We start from the raw sequence: 24,276 nt of genomic DNA on the forward strand, positions 1-24,276 counted from the left end.
AAGAATATTGTGAGCCAGTGTCAATATATACACGTACTTGTAGCTCTTTCCCTTTAGTCTTCAGTTTCACTTGTAACGTTTGAAGCAATATTTCATCAGAAGTGCATAAGTTAGATGAACTAACATCAGACGACAACGTCTTCTCAAGTTCCTGTACGTCACCTTTCATCTTATTTCCAGGGAGTTCTAGGCACATCAAAATCGAATGTTTTTTACTGCAAAGGACACATTTGATGTTGGACTTGCAAAATTTAGAACGATGTCCAATTTTTAAACAGACAAAACTGGCCTTTTTGTTTTTTAAAATTTCTTGTTTTTCTTGAAACTTGAGTTTACATGCAGAAAAGCAATCTTTACTTTCGTGCAATTAATCACAAAATATACAAACATTTTTTCTTTTATTCTCAATTGTTCCCGCAAACAAATCTGCTGCCGTTGGTGGATTACTAGGAACAGAACGCTGAAATTTTTCCTTCTAAAATTTGTGTTCCTTACTAACAAATCCCTTTGCTAAACGAATACGTTCTTCCCTTCAACTTCAGCTTTCAGGAACAATAGTAATTTTTTTAATTTCTCCCCATAAGCATTTTATTCAGAAGAATCGATTTTGGTGTTAACTATAGGGTTTCTTAACCAAACTCTAAAAATGTCTTCCGGAATACACGATTCTACAAGAGGGAAAAGTATAGCTGAATATGTATTGGATGTTAAGCCTATGGACTCCAATGCCCTTAGATGTGATTCTAATTTGTCATATAATTTCAACGTATCTTTCTTTTTTCTTAGGTAACATTTTTTACAACAAGATTTAAGAGTTCGCGTATATAAAATTCGATTAGTAATTCCTTTCTGCCGAATCTTGATTTTAAACATGCAATAGCTTTATCATAATTTTCACATGTCGGTGGGTAACTATCGACAATATCGCGAGATCTAGAGCCTTCAGTCATACATTGGATTAAATATTTAAATTTATCTTTCGCAATACTTTCATTGTCATGTATCCTTTTGAATTTGCTCCGAAAGGCAAGCCAATCTTTGATTTCCCCGTCAAATTTCAAAAGTTGGATCTCTGGTAACTTTAACTTTTGTTTTTGAACGGGCGAAGAATCAACAGAACTTTCGGTTTTAGAAATTCTATTTAAATACATTTCTACGTTTACTTCCGCTTTATCGTCTGTATCTTCTAATAATAAAGAGCTTATTTCCTGATCTATTTCAGTTAGCTGACAATAAATTCTACATAAATTAGCAAAGTTAGATCTAATGCTCTCTTCTTTAACATTATCTGCCTTTAATAAATCATTCAAACCATTAAAACATTTTGTGAAGTTAGCTCTTATAGGAGAGTGTTTTGTGTTTTTTAACAAGTAATTCCGTTTTCAGAATAATAGGTAATTCAAAATAAAGTACCTTTAATATCATGTCATACGGTCACCATGTTACGAGACTCTATCTGAATTTTGTTCATTCAGTCAGTTCTCCATTAAAAGAAACGTAAAGAGATATTTTAATTGAGTAATATGGGCAATCCACCCAATTAATTCACTGTAAAACAGGCAATCCGCCTTAATTAATTCACTATAAAACAGGCAATCCACCTTAATGCAAAGTCATGGTGAATTTTTTACTTTATTTATTCTAAAACATAAAAACGATACAATGTTGCCAAACAGTAAAAATTTTACCTTTAAAGTAATTACATTTATACAATTGTTGAGTTGCTCGCGACAATGTAACTGACTTTTATCTGGGGTAAATAGAGCATTGTTTTGAGTTATGAATATTCTAAGAAGATTATAAAACTACATTTTATGATTAATGTAATAGAAATATTTGATGCTTTTGAAATTTCTTATTATTTTTTGTTCATTTGAAGCAGAAAACTTGTTGTCTGCTAAACCTTTTGTATAATTCTTTAAAATTTTTGCAAAAGTATTTGCATTTATTCAAGAAATCACTATTACAAATTGGCAGTATTCAAGAAATATTCAAGAAATCACCATTAAAAATTGGCAGATTTTATATAGGATTTTAAAAAGTAAAATAAGGACTAAATGCTGATTTTGGCCAATTTGAATTTTTTTTTTTTTTTTTTTTTTTTTTTTTTTTTTTAAGAACTCTAAAAATGTGATAACTATGGATTACGATGTTGAACACTGATGATGCTGATGACATTTTTTCTTCTGCCATTTTATTTAAATCTGCATGATCAGATTTCATGATGTCAACTATATCCCTACCCTACAGCTACCATATCTCATGCGAGTTTGAGTGCGATATGCGGCACGTGCATCCATGTCTTCCTCACATGCAGGGCTGTCTTGCCGAGTCATTGGGGTCGATTCAATTGTTTGAGTTTCTTGATCCGCCTGAAATTGCTCCAGTCCACTAGCCTTATTCGCCACTGGCCCCATCTAGTTTAAAATTGATTAACTGACAAACGAAATTCAGTAGATTGCCAGTTAACAATTTCAAATAAATGTTTTTTGATTTGTGTACAAGTTCAGTTTTTATTTATTTATTTAGTAAATGAAGTGCCTTTCCCAAAATTCCATTTCTTAGATTCCATATTAATGTTAATTATTTGTTGATTATGCATTTCTGTTAATCATGCACCATGTACATACAGAGAAGTCCGATTCCTTTTTTCTTTTTTTAAAAAGAAGCATATGCTGTGCAAAAAAGGAGAGCCACCAGAAGCAGACCACCAGAGTATGAGGTAAAAGAAATTTTTTCCCTCAATATTTCTCTAAACTATATGTGTAAAAAAATTCATGAGTTTTCACTTATTTTTATTTTAAACATTCAAAATATATTTTAATCACAACAGCTGTATTTTGTCTGTAGAATTATTTTCTGATTATGAAATGCAATGAGCAGCTATTAGGGCTTATATTATTTGAATAGTTTTACAAATTTTAGGAATAGAACTAATATCAGAAAGATAAGGGTTAAAGTTTTCCTCCATAAACTTTACTGTAATTTAGGCTAACAACCTAATTACTTTTAAATGTTACTCATATATGATTATTTGAAATTTATTAACTATGAATTTCAATTTCTGGTCTTTGAAATATTAGTTCCAAATTTCTTATTTTATATCTATATATATACAGTAAGAAATTTAAAACTAATATTTCTATAATAACTAATAATTTAGAACTATATATATATATAGTACCTCTTACATTGAATTTGAATGTTATGTAGCACTATGTCTTTGGATTTTAAGCATGCAGAATTCCTGATGTGTAATGCTATTTGAATGCTTAAAGGAGCTATTGTGTGAGATCAGAAAATACAGAATGATATGTTGTCATTTCAAAGCAGTATGAAAAGTAATGTCCCATTCATCAGACTCCAGTTTTCATTCTCCTTGATCTCTAATTGTAAATGTAACAAATATTTGTTATATGTGCACTAGCTATTCAAAGTTTCTAAAATATGTATTTTACTTTTACAGCACACAGCACCAACTGCCAGCTTATCTCCTCCTCCTTCTCCTCCCCACCACGTACGTTTTGTTCATCTTTATATATATATTATGAGGAAACCTATTAAGTATCTGTCATTTCAGAATTTTAATATTTTTTATTCATAACTGAACTAAATTTTTCCTTAAGATTTGATTTAACTTAGTTATATGTGCACTAGCTATTCAAAGTTTCTAAAATATGTATTTTACTTTTACAGCACACAGCACCAACTGCCAGCTTATCTCCTCCTCCTTCTCCTCCCCACCACGTACGATTTGTTCTTATATATATTATGAGGAAACCTATTAAATATTTGTCATTTCAGAATTTTAATGACGTTTTTTATTCATAACTTAACTAAAGTTTTCCTGAAGATTTGATTTAACTTACTTATTAGCTTTTTTATCAGGTTTAGTTTAGGAGCTTTTAGTAGACATCAGTCCTTGTTTTTAATTTACTAGCTGAAGTTAAGTCTCATTGTTGGGAACGTTACTGTAATTTCCTGAAGAAATTCCACAGTATTTACGTGTTTAAAACTTAAATTTTCAGCTTGTGTAGTGTTTCTCTTCATAAAGTGTTTAGATACACTTAAAAAAATATTGCCTATGATGTCATTGTACATAGTTTGGTGCTGTTCCCACACAAAGTTGCTTCCTGTGAACTTTATTTTGTTTACATTCTTTCCCTTGAATGGACCTTTGTGTCTTATTGACCCTAAACGAGATCTCAGAAAAAAATATTCTTTCCTCTTTAAAATCAGCATTCTCATCAGTTTGAATAGTCTCTCTTTGCTGCAATTGGATGTATCTTCCTGGACCCATCCTCTCTCCTCTCCTGCCTTTTCTATTGTAAATCTGCTGCAATTTTTTATTTTTATTCCAAAGGCGGACATGACTCTACCTGCATTGCGATAACGAACTCTGGCGTATTCCCCCTTCAGCATGAATCGATTTTTCTTGAATAGTTTTTAAGTAAGAAGAGAGTGGACATTTTTTTAAAACGGCACCTAAATGACACAGAAGCTATACTGCTGGTTTAAAGCAAATGTAATTTCACATGCTGAACAAATTGAAAATGGAGCAATAGCTCAAGATTTTGAAGTGGATAAGAGATGAATTCGACATTGGAGAACTGAAAAAGAACTTAAAAATATGCCATAACCGAAGCAAGCCATAAGAAGTGGTACTATAAGGTGGCTGAATATAAAGGGCCACCTTGCACACTGGATAAAGGAGCAACAAGGAAAGGGAATGGCAATTTCGACTGTAAAAATTCACTTACAAACAAAATTTATTGCGAAACAAATGAGCATAAATGATTTGAAAGGCTGGCCTTGCTGGTGTAGCAGATTTATGAAAAGAAAAAATATTTCTTTTTGAACTAGAACTAGAACTACAGTCGGTCAACAATTACCAATGGACTGGCAAGATAAAAAGGCATCTTTTCTAAAATATGTGAAAGATATTATCAACAAACAAAAACTTCTTTCATCACAGATAATAAATATGGATGAAAAGCCATTAGCTTTTGACTCTTTTGCAAAGATATGTTTAAGAAACTGGTTGCAAAAACTGTATCCGTGCTTATGACAGGACATGAAAGAACGCCATTTACATGTGTGTTAGCTTGTGTTGCAAACGGTGACAAGCTAAAGCCGATGATCATTTTTAAAACGAAAACTATTCTGAAGGGAGATTTTTCCTAATGACGTAATTATTTGTGCAAACGAGAATGGATGAATGTGCAAAATAATTATGCACGAGTGGCTACAAAAAGTTTGGCAGTGTCCTAAGGGATCTTTTTTTCCAACCAAAAGGATTGTTGATAATGGATTCCATGCTTTCTCATTTACTTGAGTTAGTGAAAACCAGATGTCAAAAACTGTTTATAACCTTAGCAGTAATTCCTGGTGGTTTGACAAAAATTTTACAACCATTAGATTTGTCAGTTAATATATTCTTCAAAGCTGAAGTCCAAAAGTGGTGGGAGTGTTGAATGAGTGAAGGATTGCATACGAGTACCAAAAGCGGCAAAATGCGTAGAGCATCTTATGAAGAAGTTGCAAAGTGTGTGGAAATCCGTGAAAACATTGTCAATAACAGTAGGGTTCAAAGAAGCTGAAATTATATCCTCAGATAAAGAGACTGTAAACGAAGAGGATGAATGTGACGATCTGGAACACTTGGACTATTAGATCAGGATTTGCTAAATCTTTTTAATTCAGATAGATGAAGAATCAGATTTTGATGGCTTCATATGACGTACAGTTTGATTTAATTCTTTTTTTAATTAAAATTTCCTTCTGTCATCCAAATTTAATATCTCATTGTTGAGATATTTTTTATATTATAGTATGAGTATGAGAAATATGGACTTCTTTAGTGGATAAATATGTATTCGTGAACATAAGTATATTTTCAAAATTTCTTACCTATGATTTATTTTTTAGTTATGATTTCATTTCATGCATTTTTCTTAACTGATACGTCATACATCAGGACTAAGTCAAAATTTTGTGTCCATAACGTCCACGATTATGTCACACACAGTTTCATTTATTGCAGTGTTTCTGCGTAATTTGAGTTTTTTCCCCCGCCATTTTTCCTAAGTGCAGCATTTACGCTGATGTGGCTTTTCTTCCGGAAATTACAGTATTTGTGTTAAATGCTTCAATAATCTAGACTTTAGTAATGTACTTTATGGTTATTGCAAGGAATTGTTTCTTTTCATGGAAGGTAATTTTGAGGTGTTAAATGTAAATAAGTTCTTCATAGTATAGCATAGTGTAATATATGGTAGCAGTAAGGAAAAATAAAATAATAATCTTAAACATTTCCCTTAAAGATGTGTAAAAACTCAGTCCAACGAACTTATATCATGTCAAGAAAATATCTTCAACTGTTGTAAAGTTGTCAGCAGCTTAGAAAATGATTTAATTCTTCCATGTCCTATCTGAGTTTATGTCCCATCCGAGACTTTAAATAGTGACTTGCATATTGAGTCATTCGGGGAACTGCCTTTCTCATCCTCTACAGCTGCAATATCTAAACATAAGAAAGATTAAACACAAAAGACATGAAGGGTGTTTTTCTTGATTATTTACTATAAATAAAAAAATCTTCATAGTCAAAATCTAAATGACATAGCTCACAAAAACTGCCCACAAATTTTTTTAAAAAACTCAAAAATACACTTCCAGCAAATTTTTTCATAATCCATTTTGTTTTTTTAGTTTTACTTAATGTCAATATCTTACAAGAACTGGCATGCAGTTATCTGAAGATTTTTGATATGTGATTGCAAATGTAAGAAATATTTGTAATGTGTGCTCTAACATCTGAAAGTTTATATATTTATACTATATATATACTATTTTTCACTTTTGAAGGTATCCTCATCCACGATGAGAGCAAGCCGAAGAAAGCGCCCCCGGCTCCCTCCTCGACGTAAGCCACCTGTAAGTTTTATGCATCTACATATGTATTATAAGGAGAATTATTGTGTATCTGTGAATTCAGATTTTGAATGATGTTAATTCATAATTTAACTATTCTTTAAGATTTGATTTAACTTGGTTAATTAGGCTTAGTTTTAGAGCTTTTTTAATAGACAGTAGTCCTTAGCTTTAATTTCCCAGTTGAAGTTAAATCTTATTTGTCGTATTCATGTTTAAATAATGTATAATCAGGGTTCATACGGTCCTTAAAAGTCCTTAATTTTTTCAAAAATGATTTTTGGTCCTTAAAAGTCCTTAATTTTGGCCAAAATGAATAAACGGTCCTTAATTTTGCTCATTTGACATTTCTTATCATTTCTAATGATTGCCATTCTAAGTGTGAATTACGATTTCTCGTGAATATGGAATTAAAATTGCACGGCTTTTAACCAATCTGTTGGCGGATTTGCGTTGCAAACAATAAAAAAAAAACAATTAGCTACCCGAACGAAAGTATCGGTGTCTGATTGGCTTTTCACCCAATCTTTCAAAACAGGTGTTATCCATAAATTTAGGCAGATTGTGACGAAAGCGTGAAGCTGGAAGTTCTTTAAGAGGCGAAAGTTATGATGAAGGTGCTCGAGAAAAAAAAGGGGGGGATTCTGAAAATATTTGCCAAAATTAGAGCAATCCCAACCTGGATGGCCACAACCCTTCCAACGCCAATAGGAACGTGATGCCTGGAAAGTGCATTTTCAATAAACTGTGGCTTCATCAAGCTGACTACAAAGACTGGATATTGATGGATGGCAATCCTTAAATGTGGTCTTTTTCTGAAACAAATTGAAATTTCTAGAATGGGAGAGTCAGCACTGAAAATTCACGTGAAAATTAAGTTTCATTTTATCATTTCAATTTGTTTTTACACGGTTTTGCTTAGCTTAATTTCTGTGTTTGTTTCAATTAAGCCATAAATTCATTTTTTATCACCTTCTACGGAGTTTATTCTCTTTTGCACATACTATATGTATGGGATATCGGGATTATGAGTTTATTTCTGCAGAGGGTCTGTTATCGATTTCACGGGAAATCTGTCGACTCCATTTCAATTTTAGGTCGCCAAGGGCAAATTCGGTAACACTAGCCGAGAAAAAGTGAAGTTCGGAAATACGTTATGAAGCTTCAATAGACAAGTATTTGGTTTAATCCTGTGCTGTTGATAGTAATGCATTATTTTTGCTAATGGCGATACAATTATTAGTTGAAAATAACTAACTAATTAAAAAAATTTTAATATTTTTAAAGCTGAAAACAACTAATTGAAACTAATTTTCCTGAATTAACTAGACGCAAAATTAAATTTCAGGAATTACTAAAGTTATTGGGTAGAAGTTTAACTGAAAATATACATTCTGTATTATATATATATATATATATATATATATGAAATGTAATTTCTCATACATTATTTGTTTTGTGCAGCCGGGGCAACAGGAATGAGACAAATTTTGGAATATAAAGTGGTAGGTTTATTCTAGCATCCATCTCGTAAGCGTTCTCCTCGTACCTTGAGCAGAAGCCCTACTTATACATATGTGTACGTCACGAAGCTCCTCCAATCAGCGATATTGATTGAAATCACGAGGTGACGCTATCTTCTCATCAGGAGTGTTCTTAAGTACTTTATGTAATATGACAGATTTATGAGTTTGGCGATTTGGCGGGCGCCAACAGGTTAATATATTTTATACTAAAGAAAGGATTTCGCCAAAATTTAGGAACAGGGATGCAATTTAGGTAGAGAATCGCCAACACATTATTAAGCAATATTAATAGAATTTAATTTAATCAATTGCTTTAAAAATATCATTACAGATTATCCCCCCCCCCCATCTGAAAAGGCTTGCAGTCGCAGCCGTCGACCCAAGACAGTCCAGATAGTGAGAGCAGAAAATTTAGTTATTAGGAAATTAAGTGAGTAGGAAAACTGATTGGATTTACCTCAAAGGACACAAAATGTTTACATAAAATATGACATAAAATATTTGAATATAATTAATACAGTATATAAAATATAATAAATGATTAATGAAATTATAATATAGTAACTAAGTGCAGAACAAATAAAGCACTAATAACATATTGCTGGTTAGCTACACAGCAATAGGAAATAGTAATATAACTGAATTTGTAAGTTTATATCTTAGGGCATGCCATTCACAGTTTGTGTATGAGTCCATACAATCATTAGAGTTGTCATTCAGTCTCATCTTCAGTCTTTTACTGGTCTTTGGAGATCTCCGGATCATTTAATTAGCGCTAGAATTATGGATCAGCATTGGCACTGAAAACATTTGAGTTTTTATGTCATGATACTAGAGCTCTTATACTCTTGTTGAAAATACACATTTTGCTAGGTTTTTAACATATTTTGTCACTCTATTTTTCTCTTATTAATGATAACAAAACAAAATTTAACTTCCAACATCCATACCAGTTTTTTGTACACGATGCTGCAGAAACATAAAATGGAATTCAGAAATTTCAACAACTGAAATTTAACTTTTTCAACTGTTGCTACAATTTATAACACAAACATAGGAAAACATGAGCTCAAGGAAATGTGAGGGTATAGTACTCTACTTGTAGTATAGCCTCAATTGAGTGTTTCCCACACGGAAAGTGCATTGAACCTGAAACTCAAGTTTGAAGGAGCCCAGTAAAAGAAAAGGGCAGACAAACTTTTCAGGCACTGAGAGATAAATCAGTTATTAAGGGGGACAACAGGATGAAAACTAAAAGAAAGGTTATGGATAGTTTATTGATTTATAAATTTTGATTTATTCATGATGTAATTTAAAGTTCTCAGGTGGATAATAGAACCTTAATTTTGACACATGTACAATCTCAGTTGGTTTCTTCGTGTGAAAATTTTCCCTGTCGATTTCATAATTAACTTCAGATAATTTATTCATAATCCGATAAGGGCCTGAATAGGGTGAAGTCAATTTTCTAGTATTTGGGTATTCAAATTCCTCGTAAAGGACAAAATCTCCAGGTTGAAATTTAGATTCTACAAATCTGATGTCATATCTAGTTTTATTCTTTCGGTGGTATTCGATAGTTCTTTTCTTTGCTAAAGCCCTTGCTTCATTTAAGGAAGGGTATTTATTTTGATCAATTGGAGATTCAAAAGGGAGGTTACCAAATAGTAAGTATACTGGGGTGAACTTAGTTACCATATGAGGGGAGTTGTTATATTCGATAACAACTTGCTCTAGCACTTTAGTCCACGGTACTTTTTTAGAAGAAGAATTTACTTTACATTTTAGTCGACTTACTATTGATTGATTTACTCTTTCTACTTTACCATTTGTCTGGGGATGGTGAGATGAAGTTAAAAGTTGTTTAACATTATGCTTTTTAAGAAATTTTTTTAATCTAGAGGAAGTGAAGGCTGCATTCCTGTCACTCAGAATTTTTTCGGGGACTTGTATTTGAAATATTTGTTTTAGACAATTGGCATAGGTTTCTGAAGTTACACTTTTAGAGGGAAAAGCCCAGACATATCTTGTTGCATGGTCAATAACTATATGCAAATATTTTTTTGTAGAATTATAATAATTAAATCCTCCCACATTGTCAATAGAGAGACATTCGAAAGGTTTGTCGGTTGGGGGTACGTCTTGCATAAGACCAAATTTTTTCTGTTTTTTCTTTTTATTAAGTTGACAAGTATGACAATGTTTAACAAAATTTCCGATATCTTCGCTAATATGAGGCCAATAATATTGAGAGGTGATTAAGTTAAGCATAATTTGAACTCCCGGGTGACCAAAATTTTCATGGGTTTTATTCAACAATTTTAATCTTAAAGATTTAGGTACTACAATTTTATAAAAATTCTTTTTCTTAATTACCATCATATCATTTATCTCTTGGTAATTTTTTCCGCAGACATTATCAGTTTTTTGTTGTTGGATTATTTCATTTCTATCAAGTAAATGTACATAATGTTGGAGGTGCTGTGAAACAGAATGTCTAGAAAGCATGTCAGCTTCAATATTGGTAGAGCCCTTCTGATACTTTACTTCATAATTGAACATACTTAGTTTGAGTGACCAACGGAAGAGTCTACCTTTTAAATTTTTAACATTTTTGAGCCAAACGAGGGCCGCATGGTCCGTATGTATAACAAATTTTTGTCCATGCAGATAGTAATAGAATTTGTCTAGGGCATCTACTATGGCCAAACATTCTAACTCAGTAATCATATAATTTTTCTCATAATTTCTTAAAGTTCGGGAATGATATGATACAGGGTGAAGGACATCATTTTCATCTGGTTGTTTCAAAACAGCTCCAACAGCAGTTTGAGAAGCGTCAACAAAAATATGACATGGCCTACTAGAATCATACAATTGTAAAACAGGTTTGGAAATCAGTATTCTTTTCATTTCGTCGAAAGCTTTTTGACATTGGTCATCCCATTCAAGAGTCTGTTTAATGGAGCTCTAATAGTTGCATAATTCGGAATGAATTTATGATACACATTCACACTTCCCAAAACTCTTTGTAACTCTTTGGTGTTACTGGGGTTTTTAAGTTTCTTAATAACTTCTATATTATGGTTATCGGGAATTATTCTACCATTTTTTATTTCATAGCCAAGAAATGTGATCTGATCTCGGGCGAACACACATTTGTTTCGATTCAATTTAATATGCTCCTCTTTAAACACCTCAAATAAAATTTTTAAATGTTCTAAATGTTCCTTCTCAGAGAAAGAGTAAACGATTATATCATCAAAGTAACTGCAAGCGAAATTAATTTTATTTTTTGTTAATATTCGTCTAATTGTTCTGTTAAAAATTGCAGGAGCATTTTTGAAACCAAAAGGGAGTCTTAACCATTCGAATAATCCAAAATTCGTGCAAAAAGCTAATTTCTCAGTATCTGCAGGGTGAATCGGGATATGCCAGAAACCAGATCTCAAATCAATTGTAGAAAATACTTTTGCTTTACTTAATTTGTCTAACAAAGTGTCAATGCGAGGAAGAGGGTTTGCATCTGTTTTAGCCAGGGAATTCAATTTTCGATAATCTATACATAATCTAGTTTTCTTACCTTCCTCACGTTTAAGTACTAAAGTCACGGGGGATGAATATGGGCTACAACTTTCTTTAATTATACCTGCTTGTAATAATTGATCAATTTGGGTCTTAATTTCCTCTTCTTCCATAGGGGATGTTCTATAAGGTCTTAATGATACAGGCAAATCAGAATTTAAATTAATTCATTGAGGTTCAATATTAATTTTTCCTACATCATACTTATTTTTAGAAAACACAGATGAATAATCATTTAACAATTTTTCCAAGTTATACCCTTTGTTATCGACAGTATTAGAAACAGCATTTTTCACATAAATGTTAGACTGAGAAACTAATTCCTTTGGATTTGTAGTCCGAGATTTACAGGTTGGAAAATTTCTTACATCATCATCATTATTATTATTAACACATGGATAAACATTTGTTGTACCACCTTGAAGTTGGAGGTGTAGAGATATGGGTCGGCTGTCGAAATGGCAGTCATCATTAAGTACAATAGCTCTCTGTTTAATTTTTAAATTAGTACAATCAATACTCAACTCAAATAATTTGCATTCATAAAGTCCTAAAATTACATAATTCAAATTATTATCAAGAACAAACAAGGTAATTTGTTTACTAATCCGTCCAATTTTCATTTGTATACAACATATTTTGTTGAAGATTATTTTTCCTTTAGTTTGGGTTACTGAAAATGATCTAACTCTTTGTACTTTTAAACGTAATTGTCTAGCTGTTTTGGAAGAAATTATTGATATGGTGGCACCACTGTCTACAACACACTCTAGACGTTTCTTATTGGGCAAATATCCCGACACCTTTAATAGTCAACTACTGTGAGGGGTTTCTGGGGTTGGTTCTATTGCAAGGGGCGTAACATTAGGTGTATCAGATCTCTCCCTTCTGAAAGGACAAACCTGAAACCAGTGAAAAGCATTTGGGATTCCGTTCCGGGTGCAAAGTCTACAGGGACTAGGTGGCAATGGCAATCTATTTTGAGAATTATAATTATGATGGCTTGTAAATCCTGGACCACTGAACCAATTATAAAAATTACTTGGTCTCTGAAAACGTTGGAAATTGTTGGGTCTAGGAGAATCTTGTCCCACAGTAGCTGAAATTCTACTTCTATTAAATCGATTGTAATCTTGGGGACTGTTCTCAATCGGAGTAACAAATCTGGGAGGTGCACTTTTGATTTGTTGATTTTCTCTAATCTTAATAAGCTTATGGACATGAGTAAGCCAAGAGATGGGGTCAGAGGGTGCGTTGATCGTCATTAAGGATTTTAATTCTGTAGGAAGGCCATCCGTCAGACCCTCCAAGATCATTTCATGAGTTAGATTTAATTTTTACCAATATCTAATTTTTTGCGAAAATATTGCGTTATGTCCTCTTTATGATTGTACTTGTAATTGGCAAAATCACCAAACGTAGTTAAAGTGGGGTCGAAAAAATTTTCCTTTAAAATTTGGACTAATTCCACATATTTAGTAATTTTATAGCAGTTTTTGACATATACGCTAAGTGCATTACCTTTTAGATATCGAGCTACATTATTAAGCTTCCACGTTTCATCTTTATCTAAATGAGTTTTGTTAAAGTACTCAAGCCATGAATTTATATCCATATCATTCTGCGCGTCAAAGGGAATTATACTTGTTTCAGGTTCAGCGCTAGCTGCCCTTAATGAATCATCAGGATCAGAGAGGTTTTCATTAGCCATTATTCTTTTAATAATACTTTCATAAATAAAACTAATAATACTTTATAAATAAAACTAATAATACTTTATAAATAAAACTAATTCAAAAATAATACTCTTTAAATTTTCCCAAAACAATATTAAAACCAAAATACATCCTTTAAATACCAAATTTAAAATACATTTATACCAAAATAATACTTTTTAAAATTTTCAAAATAAAAACACTATTATTAAATCAGTAATTATAACTCAATAGTAATAATATCATTTGCATCGCCAATCTTTTTACTAATTGCTTCTGTTTGACTTATTGTGACGAGAATACGAGTGATGAAATCGACACGAAAATACACATTTTTGTGCACTCTTGATTAGATTTTCGCAAAACACGATCAATCACCACACAAGCACAAAGCTCTCGAGAGCAACACAGAACGGCGTAGACGTAGGGAAAGATTTCCATCCTCAAAAGTAGGTCAACGGTAAGAGCACATTTGATGAACAACGAACTTTCGATGGAAACACACATCACAGGGGGCAGAAGGATGCTTCTCTGGACATAAAATAATCTGCAGAATACCAGAATACAGGTAACAGAAGGATGATTCTCTTGAAGCAAGAACGCCTAGCGAAAAATGTAGAAACATAGAAGTCGCACAGCGGCAAATTCATCTAAAGTGCGTAACATTTTATCCGTATAATCCTTGGGGTATTTTCTTTTTTAGATAATCCCTTTGAAGGTGGTATCCTACCAGCTTTCTGAAATGTAATTTCTCATACATTATTTGTTTTGTGCAGCCGGGGCAACAGGAATGAGACAAATTTTGGAATATAAAGTGGTAGGTTTATTCTAGCATCTATCTCGTAAGCGTTCTCCTCGTACCTTGAGCAGAAGCCCTACTTATACATATGTGTACGTCACGAGGCTCCTCCAATCAGCGATATTAATTGAAATCACGAGGTGACGCTATCTTCTCATCAGGAGTGTTCTTAAGTACTTTATGTAATATGACAGATTTATGAGTTTGGCGATTTGGCGGGCGCCAACAGGTTAATATATTTTATACTAAAGAAAGGATTTCGCCAAAATTTAGGAACAGGGATGCAATTTAGGTAGAGAATCGCCAACACATTATTAAGCAATATTAATAGAATTTAATTTAATCAATTGCTTTAAAAATATCATTACATATATATATATACAGTACAAAGTCCGAGGTCTGGACTCGTCAGGACTTCGGCGATCCCAGATTTGAGATTTTTCCGGATATTAGATCATTTTAAATCTACTAAGATGGCACGTAGAAATTATAAAATTGAAAATATGAAATCGTGATTTATGAAATAATGAAGCATTTATGATTTAAAGGGTATCAAAATTTACAAAAGAAAAGAGCTTAATATTTATATGTTTACTTTATTAAACATTTCTTTCAATGTGAGTTGTTTGATTTGTTTTCTCTGCTAATACTTTAGACATATAATTTCTTGTTCAGTTATTAAGTTCCATTGTTCAAGTCCTGTAATTGCTGTGTCGAGAATTCCGAATAACTTGTCAATCAAATTTTTTTCTCGTTCAGTAACCTCTCTGTTACTTTCTTCACTATCGGTAGCTGTATTTTCTGGATTTAGAACCATACTACAGATTTCGCCCTCCGTTAATTGATTGATGATTGGGCATTGTCATCGCAATGAAAAACTTCTGTTTAACTTCGCTAAATTCTGTCACTTGGTGCGGCCATGCAAGCTCTGGCGCTGGTTCTGGCTTTATGTGAATAACAAATCAGTTATTCTTAATTCAAATAGCACTAAATATAATCGTTTGTCCTATGAGTATCATTAACAAAATCTATTTTTAGCATAAGGAAAGAAATTTCTGCTAAATCTCCCCTAGTTCAAATTTTAGCGCATTAAAATTAAATCTGTAATCAGATAATACTCTGTTATTTGGCGTCGCTGCATGATTCATCACTCAAGTTGTCATCCATTGATAAACATGCGGTGATGAAAGCAAAATACAATAAATTATGATTCATGATTTCGTCATCAAGGATATAAAATATTAGTTGGTGTAAAATTAACAAATGTATCGGTTTGAGATTATGCCAAGCAGATACGCAGCTATGGAGTCAAGTTACTAATCACACAAATTTATGCTAAAATAATTATTTCTTTAATAATGAGATATTTTATTTAGCGCCAAACTGAGATTAAGAATCGAGATTTCCGACATGTTTTTTATGATGAGGAAAAAAATCTAATGCGCGTGCGTAAAGCATACCCCTTCCCTTCAAAAAAGCCCTAAAAAATTGGTTGGTGGTGGCTTTGAGGTCCGGATTTTAGATCATTCCAGATATTGGGTGTCCAGATCTCGGACTTTGTACTGTATATATATATATATATATATATATATATATATATATTCTTTCAAAATATAACTTACCAGTATGGATTCACTCTTTTAAAATAATTCTACTTTAATTAAACTTAGGAGATAATATAATCAATTAATCAATATTGTTTAGGAAATAAATTATATATATATAGTAAAAGATGTATATTTTCACTATTCAAGTATTCACTGTGACAAGTATTCTTATCTTGTCACATGAACAGGCCTCTGTGGAAAGGGGCTTCTCTGTAAATAAAGCAATTGAAATTGAAAATTTAAGTGACTCATCATATATTTTTCAATGCACAGTATTTGATTACATAAAATTTTCTGGAGGTGTTCTTAATATCGAAATTAATAAAGAAATGAGATCAGCAGCAGCTTCTGCAAGAAGTGGAGTTCGTTATTTAGAAGTTCAGTATTTAGAAGAACAAAAATCTTTAGCTAAATCTGAAAATTCAAAGAGGAAAAGAAATATTATTAAGGAAGAAATTGATTATATGAAGCAGAAGAAAAAATTTCTTCAAAGGGACATTAAAGATATTAATGAAGAAGTAGATGCTTTAGCAGATGAAGCTGAGACCAACAGGAACATTGATTTGTTTATCAAAGCAAATGAACTTAGAAGAATAGTTAAAGAAAAGGAAATAGACATAAATAAATTATATGTTAAAATAGCTGAAAAGATTTCAGATTTAAAAAAAGCACAAATGTTTTGTATCTTTTATTATACAGTTTATTATTCTAGTATCTTTCAAAAAACCAAGGAAATAAATTGTATGTTTACAAATCAGTTATTTTAATCTGCAAAATATTCTTACATTGTGGTTATAATAGTAGTTGACTGTGTTTAAATAAATATCAAATAAGTTAAATAATAATCATGTAAATCTCTAAAATAGTGACTGTTATTAGTGTAAAATACACTTATACATGTTTTTCAAGAAATTATGTTCCTAATTTAATGTTATTTACTTCATAACTTGTAGGGAGTTAGTTTAATTTTCAAAATTGTTTTATGGTAAGTATTAAATTGAATTTAATAATAGTGCATATTACACACTTCTGTTAGTTTCTTAAAGTGAAATTACAAGCATGAAGTCGGTTGTATGGATAATTGCTTTATTCTATTCATTTTTTTGTTTGCTGATAGGTCCTTAATTTTTTCTTTGATGGTCCTTAAAAGTCCTTAATTTTCATGTAAGGAAATGTGTACGAACCCTGATAATTTAGTAGTGCCCTTTATGGTTGTGGCAACGAATCGTTTCTTTTCATGGAAGTAATTTTAAGTTTTTACCTGGGGATAAATTCTTCATAGCGTAGTGTACTATAGCATGAAGTAACAGTAAGGAAACATAAAATAATAGTTTAAGAATGTATATCTTTATGATGTGTAATGCAAATATTATTTAACTATTGGTATCCTTATAAATTATGACCTATTCGAATCTGTGGTCTTTTGTGTTTGTAATCATTTACTTGCAATTTCTATTTGTAATCATTAAATATTGAGATATTTAATGTTTCTTCATAAGTCATATACTTCCCAAAAATAATTCATTTTAAAATTTCAATTGTCAGGCTAACTTAGAGCAGCTTTAAAAACGTTTTTTAGGTACCTTACATTTCTGTGTAAGCCGAGAATTTTTAACGTATTATTTGTTTCTCATGTTAATTTTATAGTGTACTCAAATTCAGTATGATTTCCAAATAATTTGAGCATGAAAATAATATTTCAGATTAACTAATTGAAAAATATTTACATTTTATTTAATTCTAAAGTGTATATAAATCATATTTCTTATTATGAGTGTCTGATTCAGACTCTTTTTAGAAATACTCCAAAAAATTATTTTTTTAAATTCTTTTCATATTAACATTATACTGTAAAACCTCAGCTGGATGGAAGAGGAGGAAAAAATCAGCAAGATTACATAAGAAATATATAAATTATAATTATTGAAAGTTGGAAAAACTTGGGAAGCAGCATTTCATTCAGTGGATAATCTCTGATCTGCGGTACTTCCTTACTTTGTGGATGACCTGGGCAGCTTAAATGTTTTGTATTTTATTACTTCCTTGTACGAAGTAAAGGAAGTATTGTAATTGCAAAAAAATTTCGGGTATCATATTTCTTAAAAATATATATTTTGACTGCTCTCAAATGCAATTTAACAATGTTTTTGAGTGACATTTGTACGTAAGGACAGAATAAAGGACGTTCCCAAAACAGATTGTAAAATGACTTCAGAAGTGATTTTTTTCTTGACTTCTGTGGGTATCTCATATAACTCAAAAACAAGTAGCCTTAGAGCATTAGAAATTTGTATATAGGACTGCTATAACATGTAGTTGTGCACCTCCCCTTTTTAATTATAATCAGCTGCACCAAAAGTACATAATATATATATATATATATATATATATACACGCACATATCCACTCTGTTACTCGGCTCTGTGAGCTCAGTTTTTTTATTCTGATTTTTTGGTAATTTGTACATTTTTTGCTTTAAAATGTATTGACTTATGTTTTTCTTATGATCTGGTTAAGGTTTTTATGCCTTTAGTTAATCTGCATGGAATAGCTGTAGAATTATCAACAATTTATAAGTTGTTTAAGTGTGGCTAAGCCTAATGGAGCAACCATTTTTGTTTACATTTGAAACTTAGCAGGAGAGTGAATTACATCAGCTTCTGTACCTTCAGTGTCTTTGTGTCGAGTGGGACCAAAAAGTAAACTTCAGTTTTGTGCACCCCGAAAATCTGCCTTCTTGCCCGCTGGCAGAATTGCTTGTTTTTGCAAAGAAGCTCTTATTTTAATTGTAAAAATTTTTTTTTTAAATTCTTTTAATTGTATTTAGTGCTTTATGTTTTTCCTTATTTTCAATTTTTTAATTAAGATATTTTGAGTTTTTAATCTATTTTTGTCTTCCTGCAAAGTGAGAACTGGATAAATTGAATGAGTAATATATCTCCAATGAAATTCAAGAAAATAAGTTTAAATGAAATACAGCAAAAAATGTGTAGTTTAATAGGCCATACAAAAAAGGTCATGTTGTGTCGACATCAGATTTTTATTTACAAGGAATGCATAATTTTCCTAAACAAAAATGTATGAAAGGCAAAGAAACTTATAAAATGTTGTATTTTGTAATTTATAATCTTTTACATTTAAAAATGGCGAAACATAAATATTTGGGCCATTTAAAACATTTTTGTAACTGGAAGTGTGTATATATGTGATAAACAGACAAACAGTTGTGCAAATAAAAGCCAGGGAAGGAATGTTGCTGGATTGGTCATATAACTGGATTTATGATGCAATTTGCACATGCATGTCTTCAATTTTGATTGCATTTTGGCAACAAAATTTTGGCTTATGTGCAGGTTAGCTTATATTTGGAAATGTTTAGCACTCTGTTAAATGATTGCTGCTGTTCTTTTAAGTATTATTTTCTTGCTTATATTTCAGTTTTGCAATAGTAATTCTACTTTCTGTTGTCGTTTACTGTCATCTAGTAAATATTTCATATGTCATATAATCTATATTTAATACAGTATTTTAGTTTCATATCTTGTAGTATTGTTGTAGAATTATATTGCTGAAACGTGTCTGCTTGTAATGAGTTTTCCGCCAAAAAACGTCCTTAATCAAGTTAGGAAAAAAAAATTTTTGAGATGTTTCAAATTTTAAATTACGTCCAAAAGGGCAGGTTTTTTTCCCCCCATTTTTGTGTGTTACCTTTATTTATTAAATATCATGTTCTTTGCACTTAAACCATAAAATTCAGTTCAATAGCAATATCGCAAAATAATTTCAAAATGAGCCTATCTTTAGAATTTCCGATACACAGTTCGACAAGCTGGAGATATAAAGGTTCCCCTCCCCTTTCCGTAGAGTGTTGCCTTTGCTCGCTTTTAAATTGTTGAGTTTGTTACTCAAAAATTCGTTAAAGTTTTACAAAATATGAAATCGATATAAAACAAATTTCAAATTTTGGATTTCAGATGCCGTATTCGCAGTAGGATTACGTCATTCAAAATTGGATGGCTCTAGATACCGTTGTTTACCACAATGCGAGAAATATACATACATTTATGCAGATTTTTCATTATTTAATTTCTTCAAATATAATGCAGGATTCTAACATTTTGTGGCAACAGTTTGAAAAGTGAACCTGTGGATTTGATGAATAAGTGAAATCGAAACTGATCAGCCAGAGCATTTCACTATTGTTACTTATTTTTTTTACATAAAAATATAACAAACTTTTAATAAATAAAGCTTATGCAATGCTTATCAAGGAACACTCCAAGGAACGACGTTTTTAGTTCGACTCGTTGTTGCCACATGGTGAATCTTAATAACTATTCAAAACATTACATCATATTGCCACTTAGGAAGTCTTAATAATTACACAGAAACATTAAATTATGTTCCACTACATTACTCCCCCTCCAGTAGCTGTGTTACTATTTAAGAGATTCTGGTAGTGGAATAATGTAGCATAAGCTAACATTAGAATTAAAAATACTAAATACAATAAATAAATACAATTACAATTAAACATATTTAATAATAGAGGTTAGGAAAAATATTCAACATTGTTACTAAAACGTAAAGGACATTTTATTAGTCGTCCAGTTCCTGAGACTCGAGGTCATTCATTATTGGTCTCAGATTTTAACAGAGTTTTGGGCTGGGTATCAGAAGTTTCTTGTTCCTGCCTTTGCTCACCTGATTTTAAACAATAGGCTGACTTCAGCCTGTCAATCGAAATGTTTACTTCCTTACCTTTGATTTGTAACAAGAAGTATTTTCCCATTCTTTTAAATACTTTGAAAGGTCCTTCATAACTAGGTTCTAATGATTTCTTGACTCTGTCAGTTCTTAGAAAAACATGAGTACACACATTCAGATCTTTATGGACAAAAACTTTAGGAATCATTTTTCGCTGTACCGCAGAGGGCTTGAACAATTTCATCTGTTTTTGCAATTTATGCAAAAATGTTTGAGGTGTAGTAGAAACTGCTGGTTTATCAAAAACATTCTCCAGGTTGATTGTTTTCCCGTAAACCATTTGTGCAATGGAATATCCAGAGTCTTCCTTTAAAGCTTCCCTATGACCTAGAAAAATTGTTGAAATAAATTTGGACCACTTAATGGAATTATGACATTTGATAGCAACTTTCAAAGTTTGATGAAATCTCTCAATTTTGCCATTACACTGTGGATGATAGGAAGTTGTGTGTTGAATTTTGACTCCACATAGGTTCCAAATAGTTCAGAATAGCCAAGGTTCGAAATAGTTCAGAAGTAAACTGTGCTCAACGATCCTTAATAACTTGGTAAGAAACTCCAAAACGGGTGATCCAATTTTCATAAAACACTATGGCAACGGTTTCTGCTGTTATGTCATGCAAAGGAATGGCTTCCATCCAACCAGTATAGCGATCAATGCAAGTCAAGCAATGCACAAAATTATCAGATGGTGAATAAGGACCTATTAAGTCAATGTGAACTATAGCAAAACGTTCATCAGGTTCCTGATAAATTCCTAATTCAGACTTTGTATGATGTGAAACCTAATTTTTTTGACAACCAATACAGGCACGACTCCATGTTTGTATATCCTTTTTGATATTTGGCCAAATAAACTTATACATCATTTCTTTAATGGTCGACTTGATTCCTGGATGAACGAGGGAATAGATTTGTTGAAATATATCCATTCTAAACTGCTTGGGTATAAATAGTCTAATGTTAGAAGAAGACGTATCGTACCACAGATTTTTACCAGATGGAAGTAAATAACTTTTGAAATTTAACATTTTATTTTGAGCTTGTAATTCTTTATCATTAACTTGTTTGTCAGTAATTTTATCATAATCAATGAGTGAAATAGAGACATCAGATATTCTTGATAACTGATCTGCAACAATGTTTTCACTTCCATTAATATGGCATATGTTAGTAGAAAATTGAGATATGTATTGCAATTATCGCATTCGTCTTGGTGATGCCTTTTCGCTCTTATGTCTGAAAGCATAAACTAGTGATTTATGATCTGTAAAAATTTTGAAATCACAACATTCTAACATATGTTTAATGCTTAATTGCAAGATATACTCCCAGTAACTCGCGGTCATAAGTACTGTAATTTTTCTCAGTGCTATTTAATTTTTTTTAGTAAAACGCTAAAGGTTTCCATGCTCCATTTTCAAACTGTTGGAGAACTGCACCAATAGCTCAATCAGCTTCATCTGATTTATTTAATCTTATCTATTTAAGTAATAGCTCATCAGCTTAAATATAGCTTCATCTGACCATTTAATTTTTCTTCTACCTTTTTTCTTAGCACTCTTTAGGTATTCATGAAGTATTGCTTGTGTCTTAGCAGCATCTTTCAGAAACGTTCAATGAAAATTAAGCATCCATAAGAAAGTTTGCAAATCATGGATAGTCTCTGGTAATTTATAATTCAATATTGCTTTGACTTTTTCAGGTAGAGGACGAGATCCTTCCGGTGTTATAAGATATCCTAAGTATTCTAAGTTATCAACACCCATGATCGACTTAGAAACGTTGATTCCCAAACCGTATTTATCTAATCTATCGGAAACAAGTTTCAAGTGATGTTTGTGTTCTTCTTCTGAGGCAGAAGCAACTAATATGTTAAGACACAATAACATGCCGAACAAATACCAATTCTGAAGTCAAACAACAAAAATCAGCAATATATTTTCAAAATTTTCACAGGACTAGTTTCGATGGTTTTACCGAACCACCATCCTCAGCTGCAAAACTGCAAATGAACAAGATAGGAAATAATTATTAGATAAGAAAGCCTTGACAAGAGTAAGCAAGTGGCGCCATCTGTTGATGAAACAGAACTAAAACATAATTTCTTTAAATGCCGAAGGCAAAGATGGATTGGAATTAGGATCGTTAACTAGAACAGAAAGATTATTTTGAATGTGAAATGCCTCTAGAAAATCCAGTTCTCCAATGGAAGATGTTTTTTGAATAATTTTGACGGCAGAAAAATTGAAAGTGTGATTTTTGGACCAACAATGTTGAGCAACAGAAGAATTCTGTGTTTCCTTTTTTCTAACATATACCTCATGTTCCTTGACGTGAAATTTTAAAATTCTCTTAGTTTGGCCAATGTAAATTAAACCACACACACCCTTGCAGTTAAATTCGAAAAACTTCTTTTACAGTCTTCCAGTTCAAGTAGTTCAAAAAATCTTCCCATTGTAAATATTAAGCGAATAGTTAATATTTCTAATGTTAGTTTATCAGAAGAACAAGAGAATTCTAAAATATAATTTCAACTTCTCGCAAACCTGTAAACCCTCGATTCCAAAGATTTTGGCTCTTATCGAAAAAGCTTTCAAGTTCAGTAAAGTTTCATATTCACAGAAAGAAATGATTAGGCATTTTATCGCTCATAATGTTAAATTCAATAATGAACCTTTGAAAGCAAATCTAACTGCGGGAGGAAGAGCTACAATGCGTGAAATTCATTCTAACCCGGATATTATCATTTCAAAGGCCGACAAAGGTGGCCAGATAGTCATCATGGATAAGAACACTTACATCGATGGTGTCACTAAACTCTTAAAACGAAGGACCATATAATCCGGTCCCTAAAGATCCTTCACCTTCGGACCTGTCAAAAATAAAAACTGCGATCAAATCTTCATAAATCGTTTCAAGCAACTTAAAACATTTGCTTATCCCATCTGTTGCGAATTGTGCCAGATTATATGCTCTTCCCAAAATTCATAAAAGTAGTATTCCTTTCCACCCTATTGTATCAAATTTAGGTACTGCCTCGTATCCATTAGCTAAATATTTAGTTTCTAGATTTTCAACTCTATTAGACAATAACATTTACACCATAAAAAATTCAATAAAGTTTGTAAAAAAGGTTAAAAACATTTCTCCTAGAAATTTACTCGTGGTTTCTTTTGATGTAAAATCATTATTCACCAATGTTTCAGTGGAAGGTGCATTAAGATGTCTAGAAACCAGACTTTGCGAATTTCATTTCTCATGCATCGAAATTGATGAGCTAATTTCTCTCACTCAACTCTGTTTGAAACAGACACATTTTGTTTTCCAAAATTAATATTACA

At 31.7% G+C, this 24,276-nt stretch overlaps 1 protein-coding gene across 4 annotated transcripts in view; it reads left to right on the top strand.

Moving 5' to 3' along the window:
- Nucleotides 1-24,276, top strand: part of LOC118204288 (uncharacterized) — a 148,087-nt gene that overhangs the window by 111,986 nt on the left and 11,825 nt on the right. For all 4 annotated transcript variants that reach the window (XM_085817744.1, XM_085817745.1, XM_085817743.1 and 1 more), the window contains 4 exons: nucleotides 2,667-2,722; nucleotides 3,467-3,517; nucleotides 3,697-3,747; nucleotides 6,868-6,936. In XM_085817744.1, the coding sequence (XP_085673870.1) occupies nucleotides 2,667-2,722; nucleotides 3,467-3,517; nucleotides 3,697-3,747; nucleotides 6,868-6,936 (227 nt within the window). The remainder of the gene's footprint in view (nucleotides 1-2,666; nucleotides 2,723-3,466; nucleotides 3,518-3,696; nucleotides 3,748-6,867; nucleotides 6,937-24,276) is intronic.

This window comes from Stegodyphus dumicola, chromosome 5 (genome assembly GCF_044657685.1).
Source record: "Stegodyphus dumicola isolate Sdum_Otavi_A_Nest chromosome 5, ASM4465768v1".
Classification (NCBI taxonomy): Eukaryota; Metazoa; Arthropoda; class Arachnida; order Araneae; family Eresidae; genus Stegodyphus; species Stegodyphus dumicola.